This window comes from Panthera pardus, unplaced genomic scaffold, assembly GCF_024362965.1.
Source record: "Panthera pardus isolate Hobbes unplaced genomic scaffold, ASM2436296v1 HiC_scaffold_27, whole genome shotgun sequence".
NCBI classification, from domain to species: Eukaryota; Metazoa; Chordata; class Mammalia; order Carnivora; family Felidae; genus Panthera; species Panthera pardus.
This window is the reverse complement of record NW_026526843.1, coordinates 84410683-84431002: the sequence shown is the minus strand read 5'-3', so window position 1 is coordinate 84431002 and position 20320 is coordinate 84410683. Positions and strand designations below refer to the sequence as shown.

Here is a 20320-nt window from a genome sequence, read left to right as displayed (position 1 = left end):
TTTTTGCTGAAGCGTTTATTAAAATCTTTTGCCCATTTTTTAAAATGTTTGTTTGTTTGTTTATTTATTTAGAGGCAGCAAGCATGAGCGGGGGAAGGGCAGAGAGAGAGGGAGACAGAGAATCTCCTCACTGTCAGCACGGACCCCAACTCGGGACTCTATCTCACGAACCGTGAGATCGTGACTTGAGCCGAAATCAAGAGTTGGATGACCGACCAACTGAGCCACTCAAGCGCCCCTTTGGCCCATTTTTTACAGGATTGTTTTCTTAATTGTGTTTTGAGACTTTTTTTTATATAACTTGGATACAAGTCCCTTGTCATATGGTGTGTTTTACAGATTTTTTTTCCCGCAATTAATGATTTGTCTGCTCTTAACGGTGTCTTTTGAAGAACAGAAATTTTCTATTTTGATAAAAGTCCCAATTTTTAATTTTTTCTTTTACGGATTTGTGTTTTTGGTTTCACATCTAGAAAATGTTTGCCTAACCAGGATTACAAAGATTTTTTTTCCCTCCGTTTTATTCTAGAAGTTGTAGGGTTTTTGGTGTTATAGTTAGGTTCTATGATCTATTTTGAGTTGTTTTATATGGTGCAAGATAAGGGAATTCTTTTACTTTTTTTACATATAGATTTCCAATTGTTCTGGCACCATTTGTTGAAAAGACTATGCTTTATTGAATTGCCTTTGCACCTTTGTCAATGTATACACAAGTCTATTTTTGAACTCTCTATTCTGTTCCATTGGTTTATGCGCCTAGTAAACATTGGTTTCTCTTTGAATCTGGTTAACTATGAAGAAGCAGCCAAGAGAATGTTTTAGGAGCCAGATTGCCTGGGTCTCAGACTCAGCTCAAACACTTACTAACTGTGTGAATTTGGGTAAGTTATTTAGACTCTCGGTGCCTAAATTTTCTCATCTGTAAAACAGAGATAATAGTACACAACCCTCATAGGGGTTTTTATGAGTTTTGAGTGAATGACCGTAAAGCACTGAGCATGGTGACTTGTTCCTGTACATAGCTTCTTATACTCCTGAGCCTTATTTTGGACTTCTGTGCAGATGGGCTTTCCACTAAAATTAACAGATTCCGGGGCGCCGGGGGGACTGAGTTGGTTGAGCGTCTGACTCTTGGTGTTGGCTCAGGTCGTGATCTCACAGTTCATGGTTTGGAGCCCCGTGTCAGGCTCCATAACGACAGCATGGGGCCCCCTTGGGATTCTCTCTCCCTCTCTCTGCCCCTCCCCTGCTCATGCTCACTTGCTTGTGCTCTCTCTCTAAATAAATAAATAAACTTAAATAAAACTTAAATTAACACATTCCATTATTTCATCTCAGATTATCATTATGGAAATTTAACTGCAGAGATGAATTTTAATGGAAAATTTCATTGCTTTCATTTTTTCATTTTTCATTTCAGTAAGAAAAAATAAGATGTTCACTTTTGTTTTCTGTTAGGAAAATAATGCTTAACTTAGTTTAGTAGCTGTATCGGGTGAACTCCAACTGTTGAAATAGTTTCTTTGATTTCAAAAGTATATCCACTACCTTTTGTGGATTGTAGTAAGAAATACAGCCCAAACTACGCTCACTTCATAAGTGGCTCTTGTGAACAGGTAGCTTGAAATATGACGTTTCCATGTTTGTTTTTTTAGGCACTTTATTTGAAAACTAGTAACTTGCAAAATTCCTGTGGTACTAAGCTTCAGGTTATTTATGATTACTTTTTGTTTTGAAGAACTTCCAAGATTTGTTGAGGAAGTATCCTAAGTTTCTCCTTCGTGGACCATATTGACAATCTGAATAATTTTATACTATACAACTCTTTAGCTAGAGGGTTAGTTTCTCCCCGTAACTATGAGAACTGAGGTATCCAGATAAAGTACTTAGACAAATAGTAAATTACATTTAACTCCTCAGCATTGACGTTTGTTATGGACTAAATATCCGTGTCCCTTCAAAATTCATGTGTTGAAGCCCTAACTCCCATTGTGGCTGTGTTTGGAGATGGGGCCTCAAAGGAAGTAATTAAAGGTTACACGGGATCATAAAGGTAGGGCCCTGATCTGATAGGATTAGGTTCCTTATAAGAAGAGACCTCAGAGAACTTGTTGCGTACTCACTCGGGAAGGCCATGTGAGGATATAGTGAGAAGGCAGACGTTGTCTGCAAGCCAGGGAGAGAGGTCTCACCAGAAACCAACCAACTGTGATGGCACCTTAATCTTGGACTTCCCAGCCTCCAGAACTGTGAGACATAAATTTCTGCTGTTTAAAAGCCACCTGATCTGTTATTTTGTTATGGCAACCAGTCTCAGTCTCCTCAGGCTGCCATCACAAAATAGCATGGGCTAGGTAGCTTTAAAGAGAAATTTATGTCTTAGATGGTTCTGGAGACTGGAAGTCCAAGATCAAGGTGCCGGCAGATCAAGTGTCTGGTGTCACAGGTCAGTATTGCTGGACATGAGTTAAAGCGTCAAAACCAGATTTTATTCAGTAACTACTGGCAGTGGAGGACAGAGCTGAGCTCCTTTCCAATTTGTGCGGAAGTGATTTCAGTGATTTTATCGAGAAAATGAGGGAGCAGGGAGAGCAGGGGCTTCGTAGAGTCAGAGAAGTGAAAATTGCAAAGTTGGTCAGTGTGAATGTGATTAGACGAGCTGTGTTCATTAACTCAGTTATCAAAGTGTGGATTCTATCCTCCCACAGAGACTGGTAGACAGAGGCCCTATCCTTTCTGACATTTATATTTCAAAGGAGTGGCTGTCAGGTCCTTGAGAAAGAGATTTCTGAATTTTAAGACTTACATACTCACAGCGGTGAGTTCTTTTTAGTAAATGCTCTAAGAAAGGGAGGTCAGGGGCCCATTATCAGGTATTGGCTAGAACAAACAGTAAATTTTCCTGGCAGAAACATTTTCCAGGCAGGAATTATAATGGGGGGGAGGGGGGTTGAAGGGTCCTTCTAGAGACAGGGCTTTGTGCTGCTAGAAGCCATGCTTGAATTTGGTCAAGTCTGTTACTCCAGGGATTGGGCCAGAGTTGTAGTGTGCCAGAAGTTTCCCGGTTCTCACTGGTGAGGGCCTGCGTCCTGGCTCCTATTCAGTTACCTTCTTGCTATGTACTCATGGCCTTTCCTCTAGTGTGTACACAAGGAGAGAGGGAGAGAGAGGGAAGATCTTTTCTTTTCCCTTCTTCCTTCCTTCTTTCCTTCTAAGAGCACTGATCCCATCATGAGGCCCTGCCCTCAGGACCTCCTCTCAACCTAAAGAGCCCAACTCCAAATACCATCACCTTGGGGGTTAGGGCTTCAACAGATGAGTTTTGAGATGACACAGGTATTCAGTCCTCAGTCCATATGGCTTCCTGCGCAGACTACGATAGCAGCTCAATCATTTCGAAGTTAAGAGTGGATGTTGTTTGTGCATTTGCAACAAGTCTTAACTACAACTACTGATATTGTACTAATTATAACTAACGTAGTTGAAATTTCTCCGTTAAATACCGTGCATCTTATGTATCACTTGCATGCAAAACACATTAGCTAAATTCCTTTAAGTCATAGGTATTAACTGTTCTGTTTTGTTATTTTTATCCAAACACTGGTTTGTTACATACTTAATTCTTAGATAAACGTGCTTGCAAATGTTTGAACTTGCTATCCATATCTCAGACAAAGATAACTTGGCCAGAACCTTGAACCCCAAATTAATTCCCCAGGAAAATACACGCAGAGTGTCACATCAAAGTTTTAAGGAGTTTCTGGTACAGTGAGATAAACCATAAACCGATAAACTGAAGCTTGAAGGTTCCACTTGCCCATTGAACTTGAGGCCTTGGTAGAGCCAGGCCAACTCCTGGGCTCCTTTTCCCACACTCATGGCTTTCTTGCTCTTCTCACTCCCCACTGTGGGAGGTGGATCAGTGCCAAGGTGACAGGCTGAAGAAGACCAGAGAATTGTTTTGTACCCTCCTTAAAGCCTAAAGCAGAACTGGCTGAAACCACTCTTGCATGTTCCTTTTTTCCACTTTAAGGCCTGGACTAGATCCAGATCCTGGTAGCCTGCGCCATGACCACATTCCCATTCCCATCTTCCAAGTGGAAGGTAGCCTCACCTTCCTTTTACCCCAGGTATGGGAGGGAAGAGAATGTAAAAAGGAGAAACCCAGGACTGATATTAAGAGTGCCTCTGCCTGGCTTTGTGTATGATTATCTTCCTACTCAAGTTGGCCAACTCGAACGGTGACCTAACTAAATGCCCCTAAGAACATCATTTTTGTTCTTGATCCTTATCAGGGTCTCTCTTCTTTGGAGATAGACTGGAGAATGGGGTGTGAAGTGTATGATTACCAAACTTAGTTACCCTTCACGTTTGTTTATTAAAGAGAAACCTAGGGGCTGCCTCCCTCAGGTTACACTCTGAGGTAACAAAGATTAAGTAGTTTAAATGGATTCAGCAAGGATGTGTGGAGCGTCTCTGTGGTGCCAGGCACTGTGCTAGGTACGGGGGAAAACAAGGGGGAGCAAAACAGATAATCCCTTCCCTCATGGAGCTTACGTCGTAATAGAGGACCAGTAGAATACAGATAATAAATATAATTCACACATAGTGCCTTAAAAGGAAGCTAAGTGCTTTGGAGAAAAATAAAGAAGGGTAAAGAGGTAGTATTGGAGGTGGTGTTTCAGTTTTAAATAGATTGGTTATTGGATTCCAGCCCAAAGATCACTGCACAGGAAGGGACAGAGACTGGTATTTAATGTAATGTAGATACTCCGAAAAGGGAGAGCAGGCTTCCGGTTGAGGAAACTGGAAAGCTTCACAGAAAAAGTTTGACAGGTGGACAAGCAGACCTAGGAGAAGGCTCTCTGGGCAAAGGAGAATCAGAGGACATAGACAAGTCACAGAAAGTGACTTCAGATCTACTGAGGAAGAAAGGTCCCATACGAGAGCAATAAGAATTAGGAGTAAAATGTAAGTTGTTATTACATAGTAGTGACTTACATTGAAAGATCTTCCAATATTGAACCATTTTCACGCAACTCGGGATGAATCCAGCTTGGTTGTGGTGCTTCCTCTTTTTATGGGATTGATTTAATTGGTAGTTGTTGTCCCCACCTCCACCCCCCGCCCCCCCCGCCCCCCCCGCCCCGATCTATAGGCATGAGTGAAATGAACCTAAATTTTCTTCTTTTGCTGTGTCTTTGTTTTTCTTCTTAGGATCTCACTGGGAAGGCTAGTAGCACGAGTTAGGACTATTCCTTTGTTTTATATTGTCTTTTAAGGTTTGCATAAACCTGGGATAAATAAAATCTGAATCTGCTTATAAAACCATCAGGGCCTGGTGTTTTCTTTGTGGGAACACTTAGCTAGCCCACTGCTTCTATTTCTGTAGTAGTAATAGCATTTTATTTAGGCTTTTAACTTCTTCTGGAGTCAGTTGTGATAAGTTATTTTTCAAGAGATGTGTTCATTTCATAGACAAAATTTCTTAAAGCTTGTTGGTATATAGTTGTTGATGCTGTTCTCTTTTTAACCTCTACTTTATTTAGGGTGATATCCCCCTTTTCATTCATACTATTTGTGTTTTGTTTTTATTTCTTGATCATTCTTTCCAGAAGTTTGCCTATTTTTTCCCTTTTTTTTCCGCCCACCCCCCCCCCAGCAAAACATATTTTTGGCTTTGCTGATGTTTTCTATTACATATTTAATACCTCAATCATTAACCTCTGATATTATTTTTTATCTTTTTTCTCCTACTTTCTGTAAGTTTATTGTGTATTGCCTAATTTCTTAAGAAGGGCATTTAACTCCTTAATTTTGAGTATTTTTATTATAGCTATTTAAGGTTATAGCTTTCTGTCAAAGCACCATTTTTGCCGCATCCCAAATGTGGTGTCTTAACATTTAATTCTGAGTATTTTTAGATTTGATTATGATTTCTTCTTTAACCCATGGTTTATTTAGCAGTATGCTTTTTAAATTTTCAAGTAGGCGTCTATTCATGTTTTCTGCCCAAAGCATGAATAGACACTTCTCTAAAGAAGACATCCAGATGGCCAACAGGCACATGAAAAGATGCTCAACGTCGCTCCTCATCAGGGAAGTACAAATCAAAACCACACTCGGATATCACCTCACGCCAGTCAGAGTGGCCAAAATGAACAAATCAGGAGACTATAGGTGCTGGAGAGGATGTGGAGAAACGGGAACCCTCTTGCACTGTTGGTGGGAATGCAAACTGGTGCAGCCGCTCTGGAAAGCAGTGTGGCGGTTCCTCAGAAAATTAAAAATAGACCTGCCCTATGACCCAGCAGTAGCACTGCTAGGAATCCAAGGGATACAGGAGTACTGATGCATAGGGGCACTTGTACCCCAATGTTTATAGCAGCACTCTCAACAATAGCCAAATTATGGAAAGAGCCTAAATGTCCATCAACTGATGAATGGATAAAGAAATTGTGGTTTATATACACAATGGAGTACTACGTGGCAATGAGAAAGAAAGAAATATGGCCCTTTGTAGCAACATGGATGGAACAGGAGAGTGTGATGCTAAGTGAAATAAGTCATACAGAGAAAGACAGATACCATATGTTTTCACTCTTATGTGGATCCTGAGAAACTTAACAGAAGACCATGGGGGAGGGGAAGGGAAAAAAAAAAAGAGAGGGAGGGAGCCAAACCATAAGAGACTCTTAAAAACAGAATAAACTGAGGGTTGATGGGGTGGTGGGAGGGAAGAGAGGGTGGGTGATGGGCATTGAGGAGGGCACCTTTTGGGATGAGCACTGGGTGTTGTATGGAACCAATTTGACAATATATTTCATATAAAAAAATAAATTTTCAAGTAGGCAAGAATTTTTTTTTAATTGTTTTATGTTTATTTCTGAGAGAGAGAGAGAGAGAGACAGAGCATGAGTGGGGGAGGGGCAGAGAGAGAGGGAGACTCAGAATCAGAAGCAGGCTCCAGGCTCTGAGCTGTCAGCACAAGAGCCTGACACGGGGCTCGAACTCACAAACCGTGAGGTCATGACCTGAGCTGAAGTCGGTCGCTCAACTGACTGAGCCACCCAGGCGCCCCAGTAGGCAAGAATTTTTAAAATTATCTTTTGTTACTAACTTTTTAAGTTTATTTATTTATTTTGAGAGAGCAGGGGAGGGACAGAGAGAGAGGGAGAGGGAGAGAATCCCAAGCAAGCTCCTCACTGTAAGCACAGAGCCCAATGTGGGGCTTGAACCCAGGACTGTGGGATCATGACCTGAGCTGAAGTCAAGAGTCAGATGCTCAACCGACTGAGCCACCCAGGCACCCCTTGTTATTAACTTTTAACTTAATTACATGTTGGTCCCATGTCATAGTCTGTAAGTTATCTATTATTTAAAATTTATTTAGGCTTTATGATCTAGTACATGATTTATTTAAAAAGCGTTCATATGTCCTTAAGAAAACTGTGAGTGTACTGTATTTATTGGATGCAGAACTCAGGCTTATTCTCATGGTATGGTTCAGATCTTATATATTATTGTTGATTTCATTTTTTTGGTCTGCTTGACTAATCAGTAGTTGAGAGAAGCAGCATTATTGAGGAGGGCACTTGGAATGAGCACTGGGTTGTTGTATGTAAGCAATGAATCATGGGAATCTACTCCCAGAGCCAAGAGCACACTGTATACACTGTATGTTTTACATATAAATTTTATTTTATTTTATTTTATTTTAATTTTAATGTTTTTATTTATTTTTGAGACAGAGAGAGAGCATGAGCAGGGGAGGGGCAGAGAGAGAGGGAGACGCAGAATCAGAAGCAGGCTTCAGGCTCTGAGCTGTCAGCACAGAGCCTGACATGGGGCTCGAACTCACAGACTGTGAGATCATGACCTGAGCTTAAGTCAGACGCTTAACCGACTGAGCCACCCAGGCACCCCAATAAATTATATTTTTAAAAAATAAATAAAATAAAAGCCAGGAAACTGAAGGGGAAAAAAGACACTCCTTAGATTTTAATCTGCCAATTATGAGGGTTTGGAGAAGTCCTGGGCAATTGTCATAGTTAGTCCCTACCTATTTTTTTATTATTTATTTTGAGAAGGGAAGAGAGAGGGAGAGAGAGAGAGAGAGAGCGTGTGAGCGAGAGCGAGTGCCAGCATGCATGAGCCAGGGAGGGGCAGAGGGAGAGGGAGAATCCCAAGCAGGCTCCACACTGTCAGCACAGAGCCTGACTCGCTCAAACCCATGAACTGTGAGATCATGACCTGAGCCAAAATCAAGAGTCAGATGCTTAACTGAGTGAGCCACCCAGGTGCCCCCCACCCCCACCTATTTTTTCCCAGCTCTTCACCAGCACAGGGTTTCTGCCCTGCCCTAAATTCACTCTGCCCTGCCCTGAAGTCTTGACCAGAGATCTGAGTCCCAGCAAGTGTGGGAGAAATACTGTTGTCTCAAGATTTAGGGGAGGAAGAAGCAAGAGCAGAAACCCTAGAGGTTCCTTTTCTATTTTATCCTCCCACACTGTACCACAGGGATTTCTCATAGTTTCCCCTTTTCTTGGTGTTTTCCTTACTCAGTCCCTTTGGGGTTGCCCAAAGGGCCCCTTTTGGGCAATAGGGGAGCCAGAAGCTATGCTAGTTGAGTTTCTTGGTAGAGACCAAACTGGAGTATTGCACCTTGATATACGTGCATCACCTGTAACGTCCTAGAAATAGAACTGCTTGAACACTTCTTTCCACATTAAACCCGTGTTGCCTCTATATTTTTTTTCTTCCTCTCTCTCTCTCTCTCTCTGTTTTGTTTGTTTGTTTGTTTGTTTGTTTGTTTGTTTGTTTTGTGTGTGTATGACACTACCAACATCCAAGAACATAAACCAGAGCAGTGTTTTTTCAAACCTAGAGGTGGGATAATAGAAAATATTCGGGGTTTACCACAAAATTAGGGTAAATATTATTTGTGACGCTTTTACTTCCTCGGTATGTGTACATGCACAAACACTCACAAGTATGTGTGCTGGGCTGTGCTGAAGAATCTACTAATGTGGATTATAGTCAGAAAAGTCAAAAATCACCGACTAGAGAACTAGGCATCATTTTGGACCCGTCCCTCTGCCTTCCCTCCTACAGATATTGAATTACCAAGTCGGTCGTTATACTTCCTCAATAGTTCTCAAATGTATCCCGTCTTCCTCTTCCCTCCCAACTACCACTCTGCTTCCAGCACTTTCTGGATGACTGCAACAATCTTCAGATCCGTGCTCCACCTCCTTATTCCGATCAGAGTCATCTTTCTGAAATGTACATTTTCCTTACGTAAATCCTCCTGTGGCACCCTGTTGCCCACGGATGACTTCCAGGCTTTATAACATGGCCCCTGCCTACCTCTCTAGCTTCATCTGCTAGCCTTCTAGTATCACAGCTAAACACCAAACCGCTTTCGGTTTTCCTCACGTTCTCGGATGAGTTTTATTTTGTTCATTCTTTCACTTTTGCCTGGTGTGGGAAGGGAGGGTCCTTTACTCCCACCCCTTTTGTGGGGGTGAACTCCAGCTCGTGTACTCTGACTTCGTATGTGAAGTCTTACACCCCTGCCTCCCCCACCCCTGGAGTCCCTCCTCTATGTTTCCAGAATATTCTAGGCATCGTGCATTGCACAGCCAAGTTGTTTTTAAATCATCTGTTTAGGTGAGGGTTTACTTTTTTTTTATGGGAAGTAACTAAACATCATACTCATGTTAGTGCCTAAAAGAATATCTAGCTCATTTTGGGTGTTGGTCAGGTGTTGGCTGAATGACTGAAGATCTGGAAAGTTCAAGCACCTTTTCCAAATCATGTTGCTTATAGGTGACAGAATTAAGACTGGGAAACAAAGGGCCTCTTTTATTGTTTCATGCTACAGATGAGTACTCCTTCTAGTACGTAATGTAAAACTGAAAAAGTACATTTATTGTGCAATACCGAATAAATCACTTTAAGCTAGTTTGGTAACAATCAAGATGATTAAGTTAACCTTTGTGAATAATCCAATTTTTGCCTACTGTAAGGGAGTCTATTTCTGGCACATGAACAGTTTTGGCGTGAAATCTAATATTTGCAAAGAGGTAAAATAGTGCAAGTAGACTCAAAAGTAATTTGGAAAAATCAAAGTGACCTTTTTGTGACTCTATTTTGAGTGGTCAGTTAGAACTTTAAAATATGTAATGTGATAGATTCCAGGCATACTGTTTAAAACGTGATGTGAGCTTTAGTTTAGAATATGTAAAAGATGGGAATGGTGGCATTTGAAGAATTACACTGTAGGAAAAGCTCAAGATATGTTTGAATCACATTTACAGATACAAGTTATGACATAGAATGATTCTTGTGCCTTCAGGTTCTTCCAGTTTCTGTAGCGTATGCAGAAATCAGTCGGGGTTTAGAAACTAAGACCCATCCATCAGTTTATTGAAGGATAGAGAAATACATTTCAATCTGGGCCTATCTCCAATTTCAGAAGTTTTTAGAGAAGCAGAAGCTGTTTCAAATTTCCACTTGTGGAATTTGAGAAGCAAAAACAAATGAATAAAGAAAAAAAAAAGAGACCAACAAAAACCCAGCCTCTTAAATATGGAGAACAAACTGGAAGCTGCCGGGGGGGGGGGGGGTGATGGGTGAAATAGATAAAGGGGATGAAGAGCACATTTATCCTGATATAATGTATAGAATTGTTGAATCATATTGTACACCTGAAACTAATATGATGCTATGTGTTAACTATACTTGAATTAAAAAAATAAAAACCAAAAAAGCGAAGCATCAGAAACAGAAAAAGGGTCAGAGCTGAAATATCCCTTAATAACATCCAAAGTGCTGTGTGTATGAGGATTTCCCCAATCGTTTCCAAAAGGTATTGTTACAGTTAGTATGTTGAAACAGGATCCAAACAGTGTCCCCACATTGGTTGGCTGATGTGTCCTTGAATCTTCGTTTATCATGGTCTCCTCTCCCTTCTGCCCCCTCCCATTCCTTTTATTTATTGAAAAAAAATAATTTGCGCTCTTCATTTTCTTACTATGTTGCAAAGTCGAGGAGAGTAGGAACTTAAGATTTTAGCACTTAAGAATTGTGCCTGGGATCCAGTAGACACTTGACTATCGGACTATAGTCTATCGGACTATTATTTGTCCGATGCTGTTGATAATACTCAAGGCCTGTGTTTTGTCCCTGCAGGTTGATCCAAAAGACTACATGTTCAGCGGACTGAAGGATGAAACAGTAGGTCGCTTGCCTGGCCAAGTGGCAGGACAACAGTTCCTCATTCAAGACTGTGAGAACTGTAACATCTATATTTTTGATCACTCGGCTACAGTCACTATCGATGACTGTGCTAACTGCGTGATTTTCCTGGGACCTGTGAAAGGCAGCGTGTTTTTCCGGAATTGCAGAGATTGCAAATGCACGTTAGCCTGCCAGCAGTTCCGTGTGAGGGACTGTAGGAAGCTGGAAGTCTTTCTGTGCTGTGCCACTCAGCCCATCATTGAGTCTTCCACAAACATCAGGTTTGGCTGTTTCCAGTGGTACTACCCTGAGCTAGCGTTGCAGTTCAAAGACGCAGGGCTAAGTATCTTCAACAACACCTGGAGCAACATTCATGACTTCACGCCTGTGTCAGGAGAACTCAACTGGAGCCTTCTTCCAGAAGGTGCCGTGGTTCAAGACCATGTTCCTCTCCCTGCCACCGAAGAGCTCAAAGCTGTCCGCATTTCCACAGAAGCCAACAGAAGTATCGTTCCAGTGTCTCGGGGTCAGAGGCCGAAGAACAGTGATGAATCCTGCTTGGTGGTATTATTTGCTGGCGATTATACAATCGCAAATGCCAGAAAACTAATTGATGAGGTAAGGAGAGAGACCAGAGAAACAGACACACACCTAGGTAGAAGCACACCACTTTCTGGAGAACTTTCTTTTCAAATTGGCTGGTAGAAATACAGGCAGTCCTTGGGGCCCCTGAGTGGCTCAGTCAGTTGGGTGTCCGACTTCGGCTCAGGAACTCGAACTTCGGGAGTTGGAGCCCCACAGTGGGCTCGCTGCTGTCAGCGCAGAGCCCACTTCGGATCCTCTCTCTCCCTCTCTCTGCCCTGCCTCCACTTACTTGCCCTCAAAAATAGATAAAACGTTTAAAAAAAGAAAAATACAGGCAGCTCTTAAGTTATAGTCCTCTGGGCCTCAAAATACTTTCCCAAAGAAACTTTTAAAAATACAGTCCAATTCAGTAAGCATTTATTAAGCACTTACTGTGCGAAGAGTTACTCTGTTACCGTATTTCATTGATTATAGGATGCACATTTGTTTTCCACGTTTTTGCTTATCTGAAATGCATCTTGCAATCGACGGCAACTTAAAGCTGATGAAATATGGCATGTGCCGGAGATGGAGATACATAGGCGAAATTCTCTGCCCCCAGAGAACTTCCATTCTTTATAACAAATGATTGCCGTGGAAGCTTACAAAGGTAGTACTGCAGAGTAAAGCCTGGCCTCATTTATTAGGAGTTTGGCTAGGGAAGGTGGGAAAGACATTTCAGAGTACAGCTTTTGGCCCCTGACGTGACTGTGGGAACGAGCCCCACACCACTCGCCTTTTCCCTGTTGCTATGTGAAGGGGCAGCTGGTGTGTCAGAATGAGGGTGGGGGCTGGGATAGCAGCTTGTGGGCTCAGGATCAGGGACTTGGTGAATTTGGGACTAGAGAGGAGTTCTATCGGGAGCGGCTCCCACTTGCAGAATACCTGGGGACGGAGAGATGAGGGGCTCCAGGAAGCAGCAGTTCCTGCGTTGGCGGGTGCTCCAGTGGGGAGACAGCAGAAGGCTGTATTAATTATCCAGTAATCAGGTATCCTTCAGGAGGAGTCTTTGAATTTAAAAATCAGACTTCCAGAAATGAAGCAGCGGATGGAAAACTTACCAAGTCTCTTTTTGATTGGATTTTTAAAAATATTTATTTATTTTTGGGAGAGTGTAAGTGGGGGAGGGGCAGAGAGAGGGGGACAGGGAATCCGAAGCGGGGTCTGCACTGACAGGCTGACAGCAGTGAGCCCGATGTGGGGCTCGAACCCACGAACTGCGAGATGATGACGTGAGCCGAAGTCGGATGCTCAACTGACTGAGCTACCCGGGCGCCCCATGGATTTTCTAGAAATTGTAACAGTTCTGTCGAAAGGAAGATTATAAGGGAAAAAAGCCCCACCAAAGATGACCTCCTCTCTGTGGCTACACATCCTACAGTCTAGAAAACCCGTGTCTGAAATCCATAAAGCATATCTGAAATCTAGTTTTCAAAACAACAGAAGCCAAAGTGCACATTTAAGACTGTGGTATTTTCTTTTTTGTTCATGCCAATCTGATAAAAACTTGCTGTGAATCTGGTAAGATATAGAAAAGTACTTCTGGCCTTCGAGCTATCTAGTCACATATGTTAATCCAACATCTGAGAAGTCAGTATTTGCTTTATCCTGTATGGTGATTTTTTTTTTTAAATCTACATACAGTTTGCAGAAGATATCATTATTCAGGTTAAACTCCTTTTTGGTGGGTAACAAGGAGTGGATAGCACACTTATTTTTTAAAAAGCCATCAGAACAAACACCATCTTTCCTCATGAGTCATCATATGTTCTTTACCTTTTCACTTGCGGTATCTGATGTGTGAAATGACAGTGTCGTGTGCACTTGAAAACAACACGACCAGGAAGAATGATGTTCTTTAGATGTCCTTCTGGATTACAGAAGAGTTTGAAACAAAAGCGCAACAGCAGCAATAATAATGGCTAACACTTAGGTAGTGTTCACCATATGCCAGGCATCGTTATAAGGGGTTCAAATGAAGTAACTCACTTGACTTAGAGTAACCTATGAAATAGGTGCCGTTTATTTCCCTTTTTGCAGATAAGGAAAATGAGCCACAGAGAGGGTAAGTACCTGGCAAAAGGCCCCTCAGCCAGGAAACAGCAGAGCCATGATTTAAATCCAGGCAGCCTGGCTTTGTAGACCACAGTCTCAGCCCTTAAGTCCGATGCTACTCTGCTGCCTCAGCAGTAGAGGAGAGTTGACAGGTGCCTGGTGGAGCAGGAATGTGAGGGAAGTACGGGGAGTCAAGGCAGATACCACCCTTCAGCCTAGAAGGAAAATCCCTGGGACTTTCGGGTTGGACTTACCCTCTCTAGTTCTGAAAGCACAGAATTAGGGACTAAAAAGAACAAAACGAAGAAGACACCGAGTACATGTGAAGAGGGTATCAAAACATGCTAAAAGATCACCAATTTACATGTTAAGAGAGAGATTACATATTTTTTTAAATTTTTTAATGTTTATTATTTTTGGGAGAGACAGAGACAGACAGGGAAGGGGCAGGGAGAGAGGGAGACACAGAATCGGAAGCAGGCTTCAGGCTCTGAGCCGTCAGCACAGAGCCCGACACGGGGCTTGAACTCACAGACCGCGAGATCATGACCTGAGCTGAAGCCGGCCACCCAACCGACTGAAACACCCAGGCACCCCCTTTTTTAAAAAAAAAAATTCTTTTCAATTTCTATTTTTGAGAGAGCGAGAGAGAGGCAGAACATGAGCAGGGGAGGGGCAGAGAGAGGGAAAGGGAGAGGGAGACACAGAATCTGAAGCAGACTCCAGGCTCCAAGCTGCCAGCCCAGAGCCTGACGTGGGGCTGGAACCTGAGAACTGTGAGATCATGACCTGAACAGAAGTCGGATGCTCAACCGACTGAGCCACCCAGGCCCCCTGAGAGATTACATTTTTTTTTTTCAATGAAGCTCGAGTTCCCAGGAAAATATGTGTAGGAGCTACTTAATTCTGAGATGGAAAAAACAAGCAAACAACCCTTGAGTCTTTCTCATACCATAACCTAAATACCTTAAGACAGCCTCAACTGGAACTGTGATTGCTGACTCTGGTTGGTTATGTTCAACCCTAGGACCAGCACAGAATTTTGATTCACATTATTTTTATAAATTGAATGTATCCTAAGAGGTTTTTTAATCTAGGAAGTCCAGAGAAGCTGGATAAAGCAGAAAACACATTCCAGAGTGAATCAAGAGAAGTTACTGGGCCTCAATTTTCTCACCTAAAAAGATTTCTTGCTTCCTCTTGGCTACATCACAGATACGCACAGGACAAACTAATGTAAAAGTGGTCTGAAATGTTGGGAAGTAACGTATTGCATAATTTAAAGTTGGGTAGTTAAGCACTATTTTCAAGTCTTTAAGAGTAGAAGAGTTTCCATGAAAAAGGAGTCTCCGGATATCTGCAGTGAGATATCGAAATAGATCAAGTTTCATAATCTGTTATTTGTTTTTAGGTAACAGTATTTTGAGTTAATCATCTTTTGTCAGTTTATGTGTCTGAGTATGAAATGAGAGGTAGTGAGCTCTCTAGAAAATTAGAAACAGAGGTAGGATTATTCCTGCGATTTTAAGTAACTTTGCAGTCATCACCTGGCAGTGATGCCCATGCACATTTCTGCTACTTTTTTTATGTATGTTTTTTTTTTTTCTGAGGCAGCATTGAAGGCTCTGAAAAAGGATTTGAGTTTGAATCCAATTTGATGGAATAGTATGGAATAACGTAGCCATAGGGTGAAATATGATGAGCCATTAAAACTGACTTTATAGTGGAATAGCTGGGAAGTATTCACAGTCAAGTAAGGGAAGATTTGTAGAATATCATATAAGTATCTGAATTATTATTATTATTATTATTTTTAGAGATCTCAGTCTGCGAAGTTATATATACTAAAATGTTAGCAGTTGTGGTTATTCTTAGGAAGTGGATTCAGAGCAGGACTTTCTTCTCTTTTTTGCAGTTATATGGGTTTTGCAATGAACAGGTGTTATTTCTGTAATGGGGGGAAAACGAACACTGGGAGGATAAAAGGAAGTATACCTATATGGCAGGGGCATCTTTGAGTGATAGCACCTTGGTTCATATTTGTTTCTATTTTTTATTTTTCAAGTGTTCTGTATTGAGCATACATGTTACTTAAAATTTTTTTTAATGTTTATTTTTGAGAGAGGGGGAGGGGCAGAGACAGAGGGAGACACAGAACCCGAAGCAGCTCCAGGCTCCGAGCTGTCAGCACAGAGCCCGACGCGGGGCTCGAACCCATGAACCGCGAGATCATGACCTGAGCTGAAGTTGGATGCTTAACCGACTGAGCCACCCAGGCGCCCCCATGCATGCTACTTTTATACTTAAAAATCCAAGAGGCGGGGCCCCTGGGTGGCTCAGTCGGTTAAGCGTCTGACTTCGGCTCAGGTCACGATCTCATGGTCTGTGAGTTCAAGCCCCGCGTCGGGCTCTGTGCTGACAGCTCAGAGCCTGGAGCCTGCTTCAGATTCTGTGTCTCCCTCTCTCTCTCTGCTCCTCCCCCGTTCATGCTCTGTCTCTCTCTGTCTCGAAAATAAATAAACATTTAAAAAAAAATCCAAGAGGCTTTGCTAAAAAAACTAAGTGGTTGAATTCTGTGCAAGTTTTAAAAACTACTTTCATAGTTATTTCAAAAATCAACGTGTACTTATGGCTTCAGATCCTGTGTCTCCCTCCCTCTCCTTCCCTGCTCACGCTCTGTCTCTGTCTCTGTCTCTCAAAAATGAATAAACGTTAAAAAAAAATCAATGTGTACTCACTGTACAGTATTGTAGCAATGAAGAAGAGTAGAAATAAACTTAAAAACCATCCATAATGTACTCTATCTTGAATAGTTTTTTTGGGAATAATCTTTAATTTATTTAGTCTATAAGCAGATTAACTGGGTTCGAATCACAGTTCTCTTACTTTATAGCTGTGTGACCTTGGGTAAATTTCTTGGCCACTCTGTGCCTTAGTTTCCTCACCTGTAGAATGAGGGTAATAATAGCACCTACCACACGAGAGGATTAAATGTGTTACACATACATACATAAAGTGCATAAAATTGCCTGGCACACAGTAAGTGCTCCATAAATGTAGTCTATTATTATTGTGTTATACCGTATACATCTGTATCATGCTTTTCAAAATTATTACTTAAGCTCTTCCCCCTTTTGTCGTATATTTCATGAACTATGCTATTTCATCATGTGATGAATGCACCCTAGTTTACTTAACCATTCTCACTGGACGTTTGCATGTGTCACCAAACTCCTTACGCACCACATACTAATTCTTAACCAGAAGCACCCATCTGGAAAAATCTTGCGTATGTGAAAACTTGTTAGAGCAAACACCCTGAATCAGAGTGCTGATTCAAACAAACATCAGCCTGCTGTGTCACGGTTTTATGTCGGAAAATGCTAGAATAGGAAAATACTGTTTTAATCTCAGAAGTTCATTTTAAAATCCAAACGAAACTTTATTTTCCACAGATGGTTGGTAAAGGATTCTTCCTAGTTCAAACCAAGGAAGTGTCAATGAAAGCTGAAGATGCTCAGAGAGTTTTTGGGGAGAAAGCACCTGACTTCCTTCCTCTGCTGAGTAAAGGTACCTTCTGGATGATTGGTGTACTTGTGTGGTTATCCTCCTGATGCATGATTAGAACTACTCTTGCCCTTAGCATTTCTCTTACATTGCCTTCTTTTTCTTGTTTATGTTTTTTTTCCTGTTACTGTTCACAACTGGCAAAAATTTGGGGGCACCTGGGTGACCCAGTCGGTTAAGCGTCCGACTTCAGCTCACGTCATGATCTCGTAGTCCTTGGGTTCAAGCCCCACGTTGGGCTCTGTGCTGACAGCTCAGAACTTGGAGCCTGCTTCGGATTCTGTGTCTCCCCCCACTCTCTCTCTCTGCCCCTCCCCTGCTCTCACTGCGTGTGTGTCTCTCTCTCAAACATAAACATTAAAAAAAAAAGTCAGAATTTCACATCATTCAAAAATCCCTGTATAACTAACTAGAAATTAGGCAGTAGGTCTTTCCCCCCTATTCTGTCATGTTAGTACTTGAATGTCACATTTCATTATTATATATTTTGTTATTTCTAATTCTTATTGTATTGTACTACAGTGAGTGACTGTTTTGTTCTCCCTGCCCAGAGTTACAAAGCACTTTATAAGGATTCTTTCTGCTTTAGTGTGCTTTGACCCTACCGGAAAGGAAATAAGAAATATAAACAAAATGGTATATTATTTTATGTGTTTAATATGATTAACTTTCCATGTATAATTAGGATTGTTTTCCCCAGTGGACAAATGCCACCAATAAATTTCAGATACTGAAAACATGTCTGCAGACAGAGGATCTGGAATTTGTGTGCCCTCCTGAAGGGTTATATCTGCCTACATGTATTTGAAGGTATACCGATTCTAAAGGACAGAGTTCTGTTTGTCCGTCAGAGCAGGGACATGGTTTGCTCAAGATTCATCAGGCTTTTCTTGACTGGCTGGAGCCAATATGTGTAGTAATATGCCGTGCTGATGGAATATACCCTAAAAAGATGGCATGTCTGCATTTACATGCTTTTTATGTGTAAATTGTAATAACCGTGAAACCTATATGAAAATGTTGGAGGATTGTTGGGAGAATTTTAATAACTAATGCTGGGTATGACTCAGCCATTAATACAGTACTTCATACACCTTTGTGGTTATTGTAGCAATATGAAGGATTTGCTCTAACCCAGTGCCTGCATCTACTAAAGAGTATATATATCAGAAATTATGACCTGCCTCCTTTTTTTTTTTTAAGTATAATTAACATACAGTGTTATGTTAGTTTCAAGTGTACAGCATAACGATTCAACAATTCTGTTTATTTCTCAGTGCTCATCATGATAAGTGTACTCTTAATCTCCTTTATCTATATCACTCCTTTCCCCACTCCCCCTCCCCTTTGGCAACCACCAGTGTTCTGTATTTAAGAGGCCGGGTTTTTTTTTTTGTCTTTTTTCTTTTTGTTTTCTTAAATGCCACATATAAGTAAAATCATAGGGTAGTTATCTTTCTCTGGCTGACTTATTTCACTTAGTATTATACCCTCTAGCTCCATCCATGTTGCAAATGGCAAGATTTCATTCTTTTTATGGTTGAGTAATATTCCATGTTATATGCGCGTATGTATGCATACACACACACACACACACACACACACACACCCCACATCTCCTTTATTCATGCATCTATTGATGGACACTTGGGCCGCTTCCATAATTTGGCTATCATAAATAATGTTGCTATAAATAATGTATACATAGAGGTGTATGTATGAATTATAGGGTTTTTGTGTTTTTCGGGTAAACACGCAGAAGTGCAGTTACGGGATCATAGGGAAGTTCTATTTTTAACTTTTTGAGGAACCTCCACATGGTCTTCCACAGTGGCTATACCAGTTTGCTTTCCACCAACAGTGCCTGAGGGTTCCTTTTTCCCCACATCCTCACCAATGCTTATTTCTTGTGCTTTCGATTTTAGCCATTCTGACAGGTGTAAGGTGATATCTCATTGTGGTTTTAATTTGCGTTTTCCTGATGATCAGTGATATTGAGCATCTTTTTATGTGTCTGTTGGTCATCTGTATGTCCTCTTTGGAAAAATGTCTGTTCAGGTCCTCTGTACATTTTTAATTGGGTTATTTCACTTTTTGCTGTTGAGTTGCATAGGAACTTTATATATTTTGGATATTAGCCCCTTATCAGATATTCATCTGCAAACATCTCCTCTCATTCAGTAGGCTGCCTTTTTACTTTGTTGCTTTTGTTTTTCTTGCCTGAGGAAACACACCTAGAAAAATGTTTCTATGGCTGATGTCAAAGAAATGACTGCCTATGTCTTCTACTAGTTTTATGGTTTCAGGTCTCACATTTAGGTCTTTAATCCACTTTGAGTTTATTTTTGTGTATGGTGTAAGAAAGTGGTCCAGTTTCTGGGGCGCCTGGGTGGCTCAGTCGGTTAAGCATCCAACTTCGGCTCAGGTCATGATCTCACAGTTTGTGAGTTCGAGCCCCGCATCTGGTTCTGTGCTGACAGCTTAGAGCCTGGAGCCTGCTTCAAATTCTGTGTCTCCCTCTCTCTCTCTCTGCTCCTCCCCTGCTCATGCTCTGTCTCTCTCTCTCTCTCCTTCAAAAATAAATAAAAACATTTCAAAAAAATTAAAAAAAAAGAAAGTGGTCCAGTTTCATTCTTTTGCATGTAGCTGTCCGCTTTTCCCAACACTATTTGAAGAGACTGTCTTTTCCCCATTGTATATTCTTGCTTTCTTTGTCATAGATTAATTGACTATATAAGCATGGGTTTATTTCTGGACTCTATTCCATTGATCTGTGTGTCTATTTTTGTGCCAGTACCATACTGTTTTGATTATCTATAGCTTTGTAGTA

The 20320-nt window shown here is 41.3% G+C and overlaps 1 protein-coding gene across 1 annotated transcript in view; it reads left to right on the top strand.

Moving 5' to 3' along the window:
- The window catches only part of RP2 (RP2 activator of ARL3 GTPase), a 49890-nt gene that overhangs the window by 10877 nt on the left and 18693 nt on the right, over positions 1–20320 (top strand). The window contains exons 2-3 of the mRNA XM_019417603.2: positions 11197–11862; positions 17379–17493. Of these exons, the coding sequence (XP_019273148.1) occupies positions 11197–11862; positions 17379–17493 (781 nt within the window). The remainder of the gene's footprint in view (positions 1–11196; positions 11863–17378; positions 17494–20320) is intronic.